This window comes from Monodon monoceros, unplaced genomic scaffold (genome assembly GCF_005190385.1).
Source record: "Monodon monoceros isolate NGI ecotype Baffin Bay Population unplaced genomic scaffold, NGI_Narwhal_1 Super_Scaffold_12, whole genome shotgun sequence".
In the NCBI taxonomy this organism is placed as follows: domain Eukaryota; kingdom Metazoa; phylum Chordata; class Mammalia; order Artiodactyla; family Monodontidae; genus Monodon; species Monodon monoceros.
The window spans coordinates 27,046,468-27,060,615 of NW_021703768.1; the positions used below are offsets into that span (position 1 = coordinate 27,046,468).

A 14,148-nucleotide genomic window follows, 5' to 3' on the forward strand; every position below is an offset into this window, starting at 1 on the left:
GGGCTGGGAAAACAGGCTGGAGTCCAGGCTCCCTCTGCCCCTCGACTCACCTTCCAGGACAGGAGGTGACACGAAGGCAGGCGAGCCAGGAGTCTGTTCTCAACGGGAGCCACCTCTCCCCACAGTCCTGTTTCACACTGGATGGAAAATGCCCCACTCTTCCCCTCCCCGACCCTCACCTGGAAACCAAGGAACAAGTAAAACCCGGAGAGGGAGAGAGAGACAGCCGAGTCATCCCAAGTCCAAGAGCTGGTTAACAAATGTGGAAAACAGGACTGGAGTCTGCGAGCCTGTAGAGCCAGAACTGCTAAATACTTGGGAGTTTAATACAAGTATCAAAGAACTGACACATCTGAAGGGAGTGGGGCAGCAGTGAGGGCTTATGAAGTTCCAGGGATGGCTCAGAGTCAGCTCTGCCACACAGGAGGCTGGGCCTGGCCGACAGCAGGGGAAGGGCAAGCAGAGCAGGGCTATGGAGAGGGAGAGGGCCACGGGCAGGAAAGGGCAGAGGAGGGAGGAACTTCCCAACCACCACAAGTCACAGGTCTCAATCTAGTAAACGCTAAACTGGCGAATGAGGAAAAAAATCCTACTCGTACACACCATCACAGCCAGGCCAGCGCGCTTATCCTCTCTGGGAGGAAAAGCGAAGGCTTCTCTCTTCCATGGTTTAACTGAACTCAGATCCCTTCCAGCCACAAAATAACAGAATCATCATTTTACATATCCCCACAAAAGCAAAGAGGCAGTGATATTTAATTTCAGGGATTAAAAAAACCTTTTCCCTTTACTTACCCTGTAGGGCTCCTACCCTATTTTATTTTTCGTCACAGGATTTTATCTCCTCCTGAAATTCCAAATCTTTATTTGGTTATTGGTTTCCCACCCACCCACCAACCAATCGACCACCCACAGACACACACACACTGACTAAATGAAAGTAATTATTCCATGTTATATCAACCACACCAAATACAGTATTGTAAATTGTGCTTTAATTTCTGCAATCGGATATGATGCAGTGAAATACAAGTATAAACTCTCATTGTACATCCAGAAAATAAAAAGCACATTTATACAGATTTAGCCCAACAGCTTATTCCCTTTTTTAAAAAACGTTTTGAATGTAATTAAAGCTAATTTATCTTCAGTGTAAAAACCTGGAGGTATAAACAAACTCAAGATATTACATACAGGAAGTCAATGTACATTTCCAAACGTGCACAGTGCAGCATTTCAGACAAAGTAAATGGTCTCATTTCAGCTTTTACTGTTAAGCATAATCCACATCTCAATCTAGAATAAAAATGTCACAATATATAAACCCACTGAGAATCCTGTACACAAATACAGCTTTATAGAAATCTGATTTCAAATATAAATACATAAACTGTCATGACCTTACATGTTACAACAGCTTATTTTTCTATCGTAATTTTATAAAAAAAAAAATCATAGAAAAATATTTCAATGCACATTCAACCACTATGACAGGGGCCGTGACCTTGTGCCTTTAAACCATACCTTATGGAGTGTAAAGCATCACACCAGGCATTTTTGGAATGAAAATGACTAAGATCTTAAGACTGAAGAGGCTACTGTATAAATATTCCCATTATAATATGGTAACAAAACTAGTTAGCTCCATAGTGTACCTGGGAGGCAGTGGGGCAGGAAAGGGAGGTTAGTGCTAGTTTAAGAAGGCCCACAGAACGTACAAGAAGGTAGCCAACGAACTAGGGTCAGTTTAAAATCCCCACTGCAAGCCCAACACTGACCTTACTAGTGAGACTCTTAAGGCAACCAAGACTGGGCATGTGTTTGGCCCCAGATGCACGAATCCTACCCTCCCCTCAATCTCCACTGTCATGGCGTGGGGAGGACCGCAAAGCAATTTCTTGTGTGTACAAAAGACGATTCAGTGCAAACCGAGAAACTCCTCTTTGTCAATAGTTTCAAAATTTCTTATTGCCCTTAAGCAACTGAAAGTTTTTCTAAACAGGCAATATTCAAATTGGGATCTACACTGGAGAACGAATGGATATAAAAGGCAAACTTCCGATAGGAAACATTCTAATGCGAGATAATTTCTTTCCCCTTCCTTTTGTGGAATTGAACAGGGTTCCATGGAGAATGAAAAAACTGGTCCTTACAAAGTGTACTTTCCTGCATTTAAAAAATATATATCATTTAGACAGCAGATCCAGGAAGGTTACCAGGCATAGTCAAGTTTCTTCTATGGCTTTTTAAATCGCTGAGGTACTATGTGATCACCATCACTTGATATTTCTGCTTGACCGCTTCCCTATGAAAGCTACGCTCAACAGCGATCCTACTCAGCAGTCTATAAGGTAACAGAATCTGGGGAAACCGTCTTGAGGACGGCGGGCACAGACGCTTGACGCCCCGGCGTGCTATTAGGAAAAGGCAAAGCAACTGCTTTCAAACACTGCGCGCCTCCAGAAAAATGGAAGCTCCTCTGGGCAAACCAAAGGGAGTCCCCCAGTTTGCCCAACAGGTGTAGCAGCAAGATCCCGGGACCACGTGCACCAAGGTGGGCAGCGTGCAGGGGCAGTGGCGAGTGGTACAGAGCAGGCGGGGGACCCGGGGCTGCCGGCCCCCGAGCCAGTCCCCCGTCCCACATAAAGTGACACAGCCTGAGGATGCTCAGAAACGTCAGGATAGTGACACGCGTGGCAAGAGGACGCAGAAAGGAAAGATGCTAAGGTTTGGAAATGAAGGCCATACATCTAAACACCTCTATTTGAATCTCTCAACTCGCCGCACACACATCAGGTAAAGCTGGACTTGTTCCGAGCCGAGATGGGCTAGAGAGACACTTACTACTCCCGACGACTGGATAAATCACGCTGGCACAGCAAAGATCTGAAGACAGTATGGAGTCCAAGCACATCTCACCAAGGCCCTTTCTAAGTAGTAAACCAGCTACCGCAGGGTCTGTATGATACTAATGCAGAAGACACTGGCCACAGTTGTATTATGGGTCAAGCAGTAACTCCTTTCCACTAATAATACTAGAGCTATGGTTTTAATTGCATAGTCTTTCAGAATCATGGGGGGCGGGGTGGGAAATGAGGACCAGCTCTTTTCCTGAAGGCCCAGGCTTCCTCCCAGCAGTCAGCTTCAGCGTGACGGCCCGATGCAGACAGCAGACGTGTCTGGCTCCTGCCTCAGCCTGTGACACTCCTCTCTTACTGCCACTGAGCAGACCAGTCACACATCCCCTAGATCCACAAACTCATCTTCTCGCTTGGCCAAGTCTTCTTCGTCTCCCAGAGCTTTCCACCCGCTGGTGGGCAGGACTGGCTTGGAGGAATGGCGCTGCAGCAGCGCAAAAGGGAACAAGGAGGACAGGCGGGCCGAGGTCCTCAGCAGCAAGGCAGCCTCTGCCTGGAGGGCCTCCTGGCTGTGGTGTCTCTCCTCGATTTTCTCCTGTAGGCGCTGGACTTCCTCCATCGTCTCCAAGAGTTTGCTCAGGGTGGCCACTCTGCCACCACCCAGAATTTGGGCCTCTGGAATCCACCGCAAGTAGCGCTGGGCCCACACTTTGATCTCTGGCCCCTCGATGTGAGGCAGCAGTAGCCCGTGGTAGTTGGGGGGCTTGCTGCGCCAGCTGTCGTAGAACTCTCGGAAGTTGTCCTGCAGCTCCTCAGAGGAATTAATCAGTTTGCTAATTCTCTTGCCCAGAAGGTTTTTAATTAAATGATCTGTTTCTTCCCTGAAAAATCCTCTTTTGGGAGATGATTTAGATTGGGTGAGTGGCAAAGAAAGTTGTCGTTGATGCTTTGAGAGAAAACACAAATAAAATTCTCTGGTTAGCCGGACAGCACGGTGACGGCTGTTCCCATCAAGGCAGAATCCTGCTTTAACCGAAGTCATGAGATATCAGAACTGCCCCGTGAACGTAAGTTCACTGCAACGCTATCACACGCAGAGAGAAAGCAGCGGCGGGCGGGCAGGGGATTCTTGTTTATGCCACAATGCACGTGTCAGATGCACACTGGGTGTATAAACAAATGGGTGAGACCAGGTGCGGGGCGTTAAGTACTTGTGAAGCACGAGCCTAAGTTAAGATAGGCTGATGATTTAGGGGAGTTTGGGGATGAGGCCTATTCATTTTTGAAAGGAGCAAAATGTTTCTTCTTTGAGAAATTTAGGGTGTTCGCTTTCACAATATTCTGAACACCACCTGTGAGGAAGTGGTGCCGACAACCTGAAGAGCCTGTCACTCCAATGAAATAACTTGTAGGCTTAACTTGTAGGCTACTGGGCATCCAGTGGGAGGTCAAGCCTAAGTCAAAAAGATTCTGGCCAAAGAGACAGACGGGAGCAAAAGAAACCTGAGGACTGGCTAAGCGGGCTGGATGTTCCTCTCTGATGAGCTGCACGGAGTAGAAAATGTGAGAGCATTTACACTTTTGCCCTCCTCGGTAACTCCACCTGCAGCCAAAGCAAGGTATTGTGTTTGGGGATGCACTGTGAAAGGGTTGTGAAGATGGTAAAGACGGTTGCAAGGGACCCCTGGTGCCCAAAGGAGAAGGTAAAAATCTGAGGAGAAGCTGTTTCTCTCCAGCTCTTTTGCCCCCGAGGTATCCAACTGAAATCAGAGTAGATAAAAGTTTTATTCCGGGGCTAGCCTCCTAACCCTCTAACATGCTCCTGCCAGGGGTTCTTCCTTATAAAAACATTTCCTTACTATGGAATGCAGAACAACAATAAAAATACAAAGTACAAAGCAAAACCATTCACAATACCCCAAGTCAGAGATGACCAGGAGTTTTGACTTTCCATCTGGGGGCAGGAGAGCCGAAGGCCAGGAGTCGGGGGCCAGCCTCTTCTCTCCAGTGATCCAGGTGAGTCAGGGATCAGGGGAAGCAGGTGGAAGCTAACAGCCACAGAGTGTTCACTGCCTGCTGGGTTCTGTGCTCAGCGCTTAACACGCAACCGCTTACCCAGTTCTCAAAGTCACTATTACTGCCCCATTTTACAGATGAGAAAACTAAGGCACAGAGGTTAAGTAACTGCAAAGGCCCCAGCTACCAAGTGCCAGACGTGGTTTCACGACCACAGTCTGGCTCCAGAGCCTGGACTCTTTTAACAGAGCTCTCCTTGTCTTGCAAGCCCCTCTCTGAAGCCGTAAGTGAACGGAGCATTCCAGACGGGCCAGGTGTGAACAGCACTGTGCCCCTAGAGCCTGGTCAAGGCCTAGGGCTGAGGCTTGGACCCCACACCTGAGTGGACCCCATGGTCACGAGTGGTAATTCCCAGAGCAGTGCATCGTGCTGGTCGGCCACGGCTCTTTGGTCTCTACAGAACTACTCCAAGGCCACCTGTCCACTCAACAAGAGGCCCCGAGCCTGACGCCCAGATGCCTCACCGAATGGCTTCACAGGTCCTCGTTGGCCCAGCGCCAGCTCTGCATTAGCTAGTACAAGCTGAGATGCCCCAACCCTGCAGCTTAAGTCTCTCCCACTGGCCAGCTCCTGGAACCTAGGTCCTCTGCTCCCATCTACAAGGAGAAGGGACACTTAGAACAACGGGGCCTGGGCAGAGAAATGGACTCTAGTCTTACCGGGTGGAGCTTTTATTTCCTCCCTTCCGTCTCTGAGGGCCTGGGGCAGCTCTGCAAACCTGACCGGGCGGGAAGTGTGTGTGCAGCCACCAGGGGGCACAGCACGCTGACAAAAACTGACCTCCGGCCAAACTGTTCTGGAGCGCAGGGCAGTTCTGGCCCAACAGACAGGAAAGAGGTTGAGCCAGGAGGGCAAACACCCAGCCTGGGCCTGAGGACCCTTGAAGGGCGAAGCATCAGCTCTAAGTTATCCAGCAGCTGTGCCTTCTGCGAGTGCTGGCTGTGGCTCACCTGGGTCCCCAAGCCCCTTGAGAGCGGAGCCAGCTCCCACAGCAGGACGGGCTGGGCTCCCAGGAGCCCCGTGGGATGGCGGGATCAGAAGGATGGCGGTGGAGAAGGCAGTGACGCGCACCGACTTGTGACTGGCCACCCCGCTCTCCCTTTCATGGGGTCGGGGGGCTGGCAGGAGGTCCGGGTCAGGAGACTGAACAGGAAATGCCATGTAAATCACGCATCACCCAGGGAGCGTCGGGGTTAATAACTAGTAAGGTCAGGAACAAATATCTAAAGGGAGACCCAAATAATTTGACGCCTGTCGTTTTCAGACCAGGTCTGCAAACAACAGCCCGCGGGCCCAATCTGGCCTGGTGCCTGCTTTTGTAAATACTGGAACACAGCCAGGCCTGTCTGCTTACGGGGCGTCTGTGGCTGTTTTCGAGCTCCAACAGCATGCGGGAAGTTGTGCCAGAGACTTTGTGGCCCCTGACAGAACACGTTAGTCGCAAACACCATTGTTAGCGTGAAGAGAGGCCTGGCTATTAAAGATGTGAACCGGTACAGACGGCGTAGTAGAGCCCACACCGTGATTGCTGTCCCCTCTACTCTACCAACCGCACGCGGGCAGGGGCGAGACGCTCGATTCCACGCAGCAGCCCCGGCGACACTCAGCTAATGGCTACGTCTCATCAGGACAGACGCTGGCCTGCTGAAGGCAAAGGATTCTCAGGGGCCCTGACAATCTGCCCGTCACGATCTCGACTCTGCAGACTGTGTCCGTGTAACTCTCATCCTTACAGACATGGGGATCTCTGCGCAGACCAAGGGGGTTAGACATGTGCACATCTTACTTTGAAATGCGTTCCTTTCCGCTGGCCTTTGTCCAGTTTTGGCTTTTCCACGTAAAGCGGGTTTTTGAGCAACGTCTGGGCTTTGGGTTCGAACTGCACAGACCAATCCCACACGGTGAGGAGATTCAAAGGCTTGCTTTGTGCACCCTGGCCTTCCCGGCCCTGCCAAAACAAGCACAGGTCACGGCGCTTCCAGCGGGGCTGAGGAAAGCAAACACAGTGCTGGAGACGGGCCCCAGGAAGGCGCGCCCCGCCTGCCCTGAGAGCCAGCCTTCCAGTGGCTGCTCACTGCACTAACGGCTTTGCGCGGGGAGAGGCAGGACGCGCTGCTTCCAGCGGGCCGCATGTCAGCCGCAGTCTCCCAGGACAGCACCCTTGTGAGGTCACTCCTAGTTTTCCAATTCACCTTTGGGGAAACTGAGGCTCAGAAAATGGAAGTGACCACCTGAGGTCACGAAGCTGGTGAGCAGCGAGGCTGTGTGAGTGGAGCCTGGGGCTCTGTTTCCCACTCCCTGTGGGATATGGTAAAATCCCACTGGAGGGCCAGCTCCAGCAAACCCCGAGGCCCCCAGAGGGCTGGTCAGAGCACCGATGGCGCAGACTTAAGGCCCTGGGAGCGCGGCCTCAAGGGAGACTAAAGACGTTTAAGACGGAAAGTGAAAGCCTAGCTTCCCTGCTCCGCCACAGCTCTCTTCACAGTCACTCCAGGCATCGGGCAAGTGGAAGAGAAGGCATCTGACCTGTTCACAAAGACAACTTTTAATCTGCTTCATTCCTGGCTCTGACACTTGCTCCCGGCTCCAATATTTACCATGTGACCCGGGGCGAGTTACTCACTGTCTCAGTGCCTCAGCTCCTCAGGGATAATAATAATTCAGACCCACAGGGTGCTTGAGGATTAAATATCAATACCCGGAAAGCACTCAGAACAGGGCCCAGCATATAATCACTGTTACAAAATTATCATTTTTATCATCAATCTTCTTGCACCCTACCTGTGAGACATGGCTTCTTCAATACACAGGTTCCTAAGAGGGACTCTTACCATGTTTGTATCTTTTTGATGAGGCGAATTGAAGAAGAAGGTGCTAAAGATAGGTATGTACAGGCTATCTGACAAAACGGTCAGGTACGTCTCCGTGAACTCGAAGGCTGGGGGATGCTGGTGCACCAGCTGCCAGACACAGTCTAAGAAGAGCAGGAACACGGGAACCTACGTAAAAACGAGATACACGTGACTGAGGGGCACCAGCGGTCCTGGGTTCGGGGCAGCCACCTCGACAGCTGGGAATAACCTCTCCCGGGCACTATATTCTCTGGGAAACGCATTCCAGGCAATTCACATTCTCAACTCCATCCCATTCCCAGCGATAAATATGGTCAACTGAAACCACACACCCGTGGATTAACATCAGGACTTGGCAGGACCTCTCTGCGTGAAAGACATTCCTGAGATGATGTAAAAATCTCCTTGTCAATCAGCACTGACAGATGAGCACTTGCAACTGATCCTGGTAACAGGGAACACTAGCTCTGAACCTCAACAAATGAAATGCTGTTCCCCACAGAAGAATTCCACTCTTCTCATTAGTAGCACTGTGTTACAAAGAAATACTACTCAATTACTTCAAATACTGTGGATACTCCCTTCTCCACACCCCTGACAATGAGGGCGCAAAAGAGAAAGAGGACGGGAGAGAAGCCAGAAGCAGCAAAAATGAGTTTCTAACATTTTTCACAAATGCACTTTTTTAAGCGATGGCCTCTTTTATTAGCTTCAGAGGCAAGCCCTCTAATAGTAGAGATGAGAGTTTTCGAGGGTGCCTTGTCATCCCCAACTGCTCCTCGTCCAATCACCAGTGACCCTGTCAGGTGGACAGGACAGGTCACGTCACGGTCTCTCCCTTCCCGAGCTTGGCCAAGGTCTCACACACAGCTCCTGAGAGGCGGGAGCTGGGAAGCCAGCTCTTTTTTTTTTTTTTTGCAGTACGTGGGCCTCTCCCCGTTGTGGCCTCTCCCGTTGCGGAGCACAGGCTCCGGAAGCGCAGGCTCAGCGGCCATGGCTCACGGGCCCAGCCGCTCCACGGCATGTGGGATCTTGCCGGACCGGGGCACGAACCCGTGTCCCCTGCATCAGGCAGGCAGGGACTCTCAACCACTGCGCCACCAGGGAAGCCCGGAAGCCAGCTCTTGAATCAAAGTCCAGTGCCATGTCAATTACATCACAAAGTAGACCACCCAGTTTTCTATCAAAACTCCAGTATGTCAGTGTTGAGATGAAAAGAAAGGTCTACATGGGCAACTTTATTTCACACCTCATTTTATGTTCAAGAGCATACTTAAATAGAGCGTAAAATGTTTGGACCTCATTGTACACTCAGGGAAATGGACTCACAAAGTACGGGTGACTCCTCCCAGCACTGGGTAAACAGACCTGATCTGCTCTCGGGCTCTTGCCCCACTAGACACGGTGCCTGTCAGTCCCCCTTTTCTCAAGATATACAAACTATACGAGATATACAAAAGCACGCTCTTCCCCACACAGTATCAGCTCTTTCTGCCCGTCATGTTCTTTGAGTCCCATTAACCTTTCAAATTAGTATCTCAGAAACGCAAGGTCCCTTTCAAGACTGAAAGATGGTGATGTCCATTCAGCCCAATGGGACACGGATGAGTACAGGACAGTCCTGAAAGAAACTACAGGCCTAGTGAGAGGGGGCTGGGTCTCCCAGGACACACCAAGCCCTTATGGGCAAGAGCCACGTCTCTGTTTCCACAGCCGCTGTGTCAAGCTGTCCAGCACCGCAGACAGACGTGCTTATTACCTGGGGTAAGAAAAACCACCAGTCGCCCTGCTAGCATACGTTACCTCTGCAGGTGATCTAATTAAAGTTCACCTGTTTTCATTTTTCTTTCCACAGTCGTTAATAATGCAGCCAAAGGAGTTTGCACCGCTGTAACCTAGACAAGTACACCCCAACCTGGGGGGCTCATTTTCACTAACTGAACTGTAACACTAACTCTCCAGTGCTTGAATTCGGAGGCCCAGACCTGCAGCTACCATGGCGAAGGCCCTGGTACTGGATAGCATTCACATAACCCTGTGCTTTATTTTGAAAGGGTTTACTGCAAGGAAAATTTACTTTGCGTTATTATGTATTTTCTGTAGGAAACTTGTACCCTAAATGTTCATTTTTTTTTGCAAAGACTAAATTAACAGAAACTGTGGGAGTCTCTCTCACTGAGTTCATTTTTATTTAAGTTTTACAAATCAGTATTACTTCCACCATGAAATATAATAGCCCCCTGGGGTACACAATTTAGAAGAGAAGACTCTGAACACACCTGTTAATAAACACCCCTCTCCCCTGGGAAGAGTTTCAATAGTGTTTCAAGCATTGAAAGGCATCTAGCAGTGCACTGACCTCAGCCTTCCTGACAAGCCCCTAAAAGGCGAGCACTTTGCAGGCAGGAGCCCTCGGTCGGAAGACAGATGAATGAAGAGACGGGGCTCTGCTTCCCCATGGCTGCCGGGTCTGTGATGGGGACACTCACCTCCTCCTTGTCACTCTGACGTAGATGGTTGCAGCGGTCCAGGAAGCAGTGCCCGCCCATGATCCACTCCTTCTGGACAAGGCTCTGGAAACCGAACCTGGTTCGACAGTGGGGGTCCATCATCACTTGCACCAGAGAGGAAACGAGGCAGCAGAGGTCGGAAGCGTTCTCCTCTGGGGTGGAGGGAGGCCCAGCAGCAGCGCGGAGAGGAAGGAGGGTACCAAGTGTTAAAGAGCTGCAGAGGGCTCGCACAGGTAACAGCAGGGGCCTCAACACCAGCGCCTCCCACTGACGGTCAAGCTCTAATTCTCCAAAGGCCAGGGCCAGTGGGGAAAAAACGGTAATGTTTTCAGATTGAGAGACAAATAGCTTCTAGCCTGGCTGGCACTGGTTCCAGCACACACTGGCACTAAAGATGGATTTGTTACTTATGAATAAATGCAGCATGGCAAACCCACTGTCAGAATGCGGGGTCCAAATGTGCTACACGATGAGGGCACAATCATATACATCATGGCACTTGCTGGGCTCCACAGACCAAGTTCAAAACCCTTCCCACTGGTGTGTCAGGGTCTCCATCACTGAACTCATTGTTCCAAGGCAAAACTGCTTCTCAGCCACCTTTCCTCCACTACCTCTGCTTCGGAGAAAGGGTGGCATTCCTGGCTTGCACCGAACCGCTCTGATTCTCAGCTCTACGGCTCTTTCCATTCCTGTCTGGGAGCACAGAGGGGCCCGCTTCTTTCGCCCAGCCTAGAGGAAAAACTCTCCACAGTAAGTATAAGCCATGTGCCCACCCCTGGAGTGCACGGTACAAAACCCACACGATGAAAATTCTGCTCATATCCTGGTTCACCATAAATGACTCATAGCAAATAAAAACATACATCTACATCCGTGCATTTGTCTTAGAGTTTTAAGGTCCTAAAAGTCAAGGTCTACATCCTTGTGGTTTCTACTTTACACAAAGAAGTGCAACTCAAGGTGCTATTTTAAAACGTCCACGGGGACAATGGTGCTGGTAGCAGTGGGTTTAGAGAAACTTCAGAACAAATTCTACGTAGGGAGGTGTTTGCACTGTTAAACTCTCCTCCTGACCCCGGGGTCACGAAGCACTACAGAGCCACGCTTACACTGTGCTCCTACTTCTCCTCCAGGAAACAAGCCTAAACAATGGGAACACATGGGTTCAGAAGAAGCAGATTTTTATATTTGTCTTTCTTGTGCTATCACCTTCCAAAACAAGTTTCATTTTTTAAGAGAATCTTCCTTCTTGCGTATGAAGGGTGTTAACAGTACACATGCGAGTCCTAGGAAGAGCAGCTAGAGAATGAGATTTCAGAGGTACAACTCAGCAGTCCTTCGGGGAGTGTGGGAGAGCTCAGTCTCACCCGCTAAAGATCCCCATTTCATTTTACGCAACTCTGGGATTGGTGCAGTCTGGCCCTGGGTACTTGCACCTCTCAGCCCCCCAATCTTTATCCCTCCTTTTCACCAGTTACTCAGTACTCTGTTCTGCTGTTGTTAATTAGATCTTTTTCAATAACACCCTTAGGCCTGCTCTCTCAAACTTCTAGAAGGCAGAGGCATAGAGCTCTGTACATGGGAGGTGCTCAGTGCATGTATTAACATTTAAGTCAGAAGGTACAGAAATCACAGGTGGACACATTTCCAGTCTGCTCACGGAAGCTAAATTCTAGCAGTCATGGAGAGTGTCAGAAAAATGATAAAAGCCTGAGGGTATGAAAGCATGAGACAGTCTACTTAATGTAAAGCATGGGGCTATAAGAAACTTTAAATATTCAAAACAGCAGATAATATTTTAGCTCAGATCTAACCAATTCCACCAACAATCTTTGTTGCATGAGGTTTACACTTCTTTTACACATTCTGGGTGTGTATATCCTGTCCACATGTACAGGAAGTTAAGTCCACGGAAGAAAAGGGAATCGTGGTCCACACCAATCGTGGTGGCAACTGCATGAAGTTGTCAGACACAAAGATGTAAAAATAACAATGAAACCATCCATGGGTCTCTTCATACAAAAACGATCATCCGAAGATTTTAACTTTGAGTTAATATAAAACAAAACCTCAAAATATGAGGAAATGTGAGCTTTGGTAAAGACACCAAACAATTCCTTCTTGGGCTGCGAATAGGTCTGCCGAGTTCCAAGAGAAAGAATTTATTTTTAAACTATAACAATGAACTCCAAAGCAGAGCATTCCAAGGTCAGGGTAAAAAGAATGGGAAGGATTTCTACACCAGCTCACTCCTTCTACAAGACAATTCCACTTACATAAATCTCTATATACAGAAACAGAATCCCAAGTAAAGGAAAAAGGAAACCACCCTTTGTGCTTTAAATATATTACCTAAAAGAAGAACGTTCATGTTTTGCGCTTCTAGACATTCTATAATCTCTATTGCTTTTTTCAGGCAGCGTCTACATAGGAGAGAGGCAAGAAAAACAGATATTAGTTCCTGAGCTTAGTATCATGAACAATAAGAAATTTAGAGGCATCTGACGTGATCTTCAGTTTTCTACCTCATTTACTGTTTCATGCTGAAGATCTCCAAAAAGAAACAAATTATCATTCATGCTATTCAGATACTGCAAGACACTCATCTGCTTATTAGAAACTTAAAATTTTCAGAAGGGATTTCCAAAATGGATATAAAAACGTTGCTACGTGATTCCTAAACTAGAAATACTTACTGCAAATTCGTATCTGAGTGTGTTGGTGAGTCCCAGTAAGACCCAGAAACGCCCACATCTGGAGCGTTTTGTTAACTCAAGGTCATGGGCTAAATGTGTTGGTGTGGCTGGAAAGGCCCAGTGTGCCCTGAAACCCCTTTGTCTCTCTCGACGCAGCTCCGTTTGAGACTGTTGCCGCTGCCAGCAGCTCTGCCTTCTGCACTGGTAACCCTGCAGCAGTGGCGCCTCCCTGGGCTCTTCACCGGCTTAGGGACACTCACCTCTACCCACCCCACGGAAGGAAAGGTCCTTTTATTTTATAACATTCATCACAATACTTGCAATTATATATTCAAATTAAGGACATGCAGCAGGCTCCTCAAAACCTATTTGTTAAAAAGTTTTTGGAGGCCTGAGGCTCCTTTGCACAAACTCCCAGGCAGATGTGAGAGAGGATGCCGAGCTAGGTGGAAGGGAGGAGTCTTCTCTTCGGAGCTGTTCTCTCCCCTGCTCTCACCCTGTCATCATTTCTGTTTTGCGCCTCCCTTTGCCCTCTCCTCTACTTAAGGGCAACAGACAGAAGCTATTCAAAATGGGAAGTAGGAAAGGGAATAAAATTCTGTTCTCTCGGAATCTCTACTTAACTCTGAAATGAAAAATAACTAATTGGCATTAATGACAGTAAAAAAAATTTTAATAGGTAAGAGACATATAAGATACAGAATTCTTCTAAAAAGGTATTCAGTAAAAACTAAGCACCCGGGGAATTCCCTGGAGGTCTAGTGGTTAGGACTCCGCACTTTCACTGCAAGGGTGTGGGTTCCATCCCTGGTCTCGGCCAAAAACAAAAACAAACCCAGAAACTCAGCATCCCTCCCCTTCTCAATCCCCAGATTCCTCCCTGGGGGTGAGCGCTGCTGCTCAATTAGAACGCTGGGTTGCCACGTCCCCTTTTTGTAGGCTTCCCATCCCTAGTCTATAGTCTAGGGAGCAGATCTCTGTATGGGCAGGTAGCATGTCTGTAAATTCTTATCAGATGTGCACAGAAATAATAAATAATGAATGTAAAATCCAGCTGAGCCCTGAACAGAATATGTGATCTAAGAATATTTAACCGTGAAACAGAAAACAGTTAAATTATTTGTCAGGTTGCTTTACTACTTTTTTTAAATTT

At 48.6% G+C, this 14,148-nt stretch overlaps 1 protein-coding gene across 2 annotated transcripts in view; it reads right to left on the reverse strand.

Annotated features, from left to right (window-relative positions):
• Positions 1–973: 973 nt before the first annotated feature.
• The window catches only part of MTMR12 (myotubularin related protein 12), a 65,791-nt gene continuing 52,616 nt past the window's right edge, over positions 974–14,148 (reverse strand). The window contains exons 12-16 of one of the 2 annotated variants that reach the window (XM_029217328.1): positions 12,652–12,722; positions 10,276–10,448; positions 7,766–7,933; positions 6,721–6,921; positions 974–3,804 (exon numbers count right to left, since the gene is read on the reverse strand). In XM_029217328.1, the coding sequence (XP_029073161.1) occupies positions 3,235–3,804; positions 6,721–6,921; positions 7,766–7,933; positions 10,276–10,448; positions 12,652–12,722 (1,183 nt within the window). In that variant the 3' untranslated portion in view covers positions 974–3,234. The remainder of the gene's footprint in view (positions 3,805–6,720; positions 6,922–7,765; positions 7,934–10,275; positions 10,449–12,651; positions 12,723–14,148) is intronic. The other variant, XM_029217329.1, reaches the window with a different exon arrangement.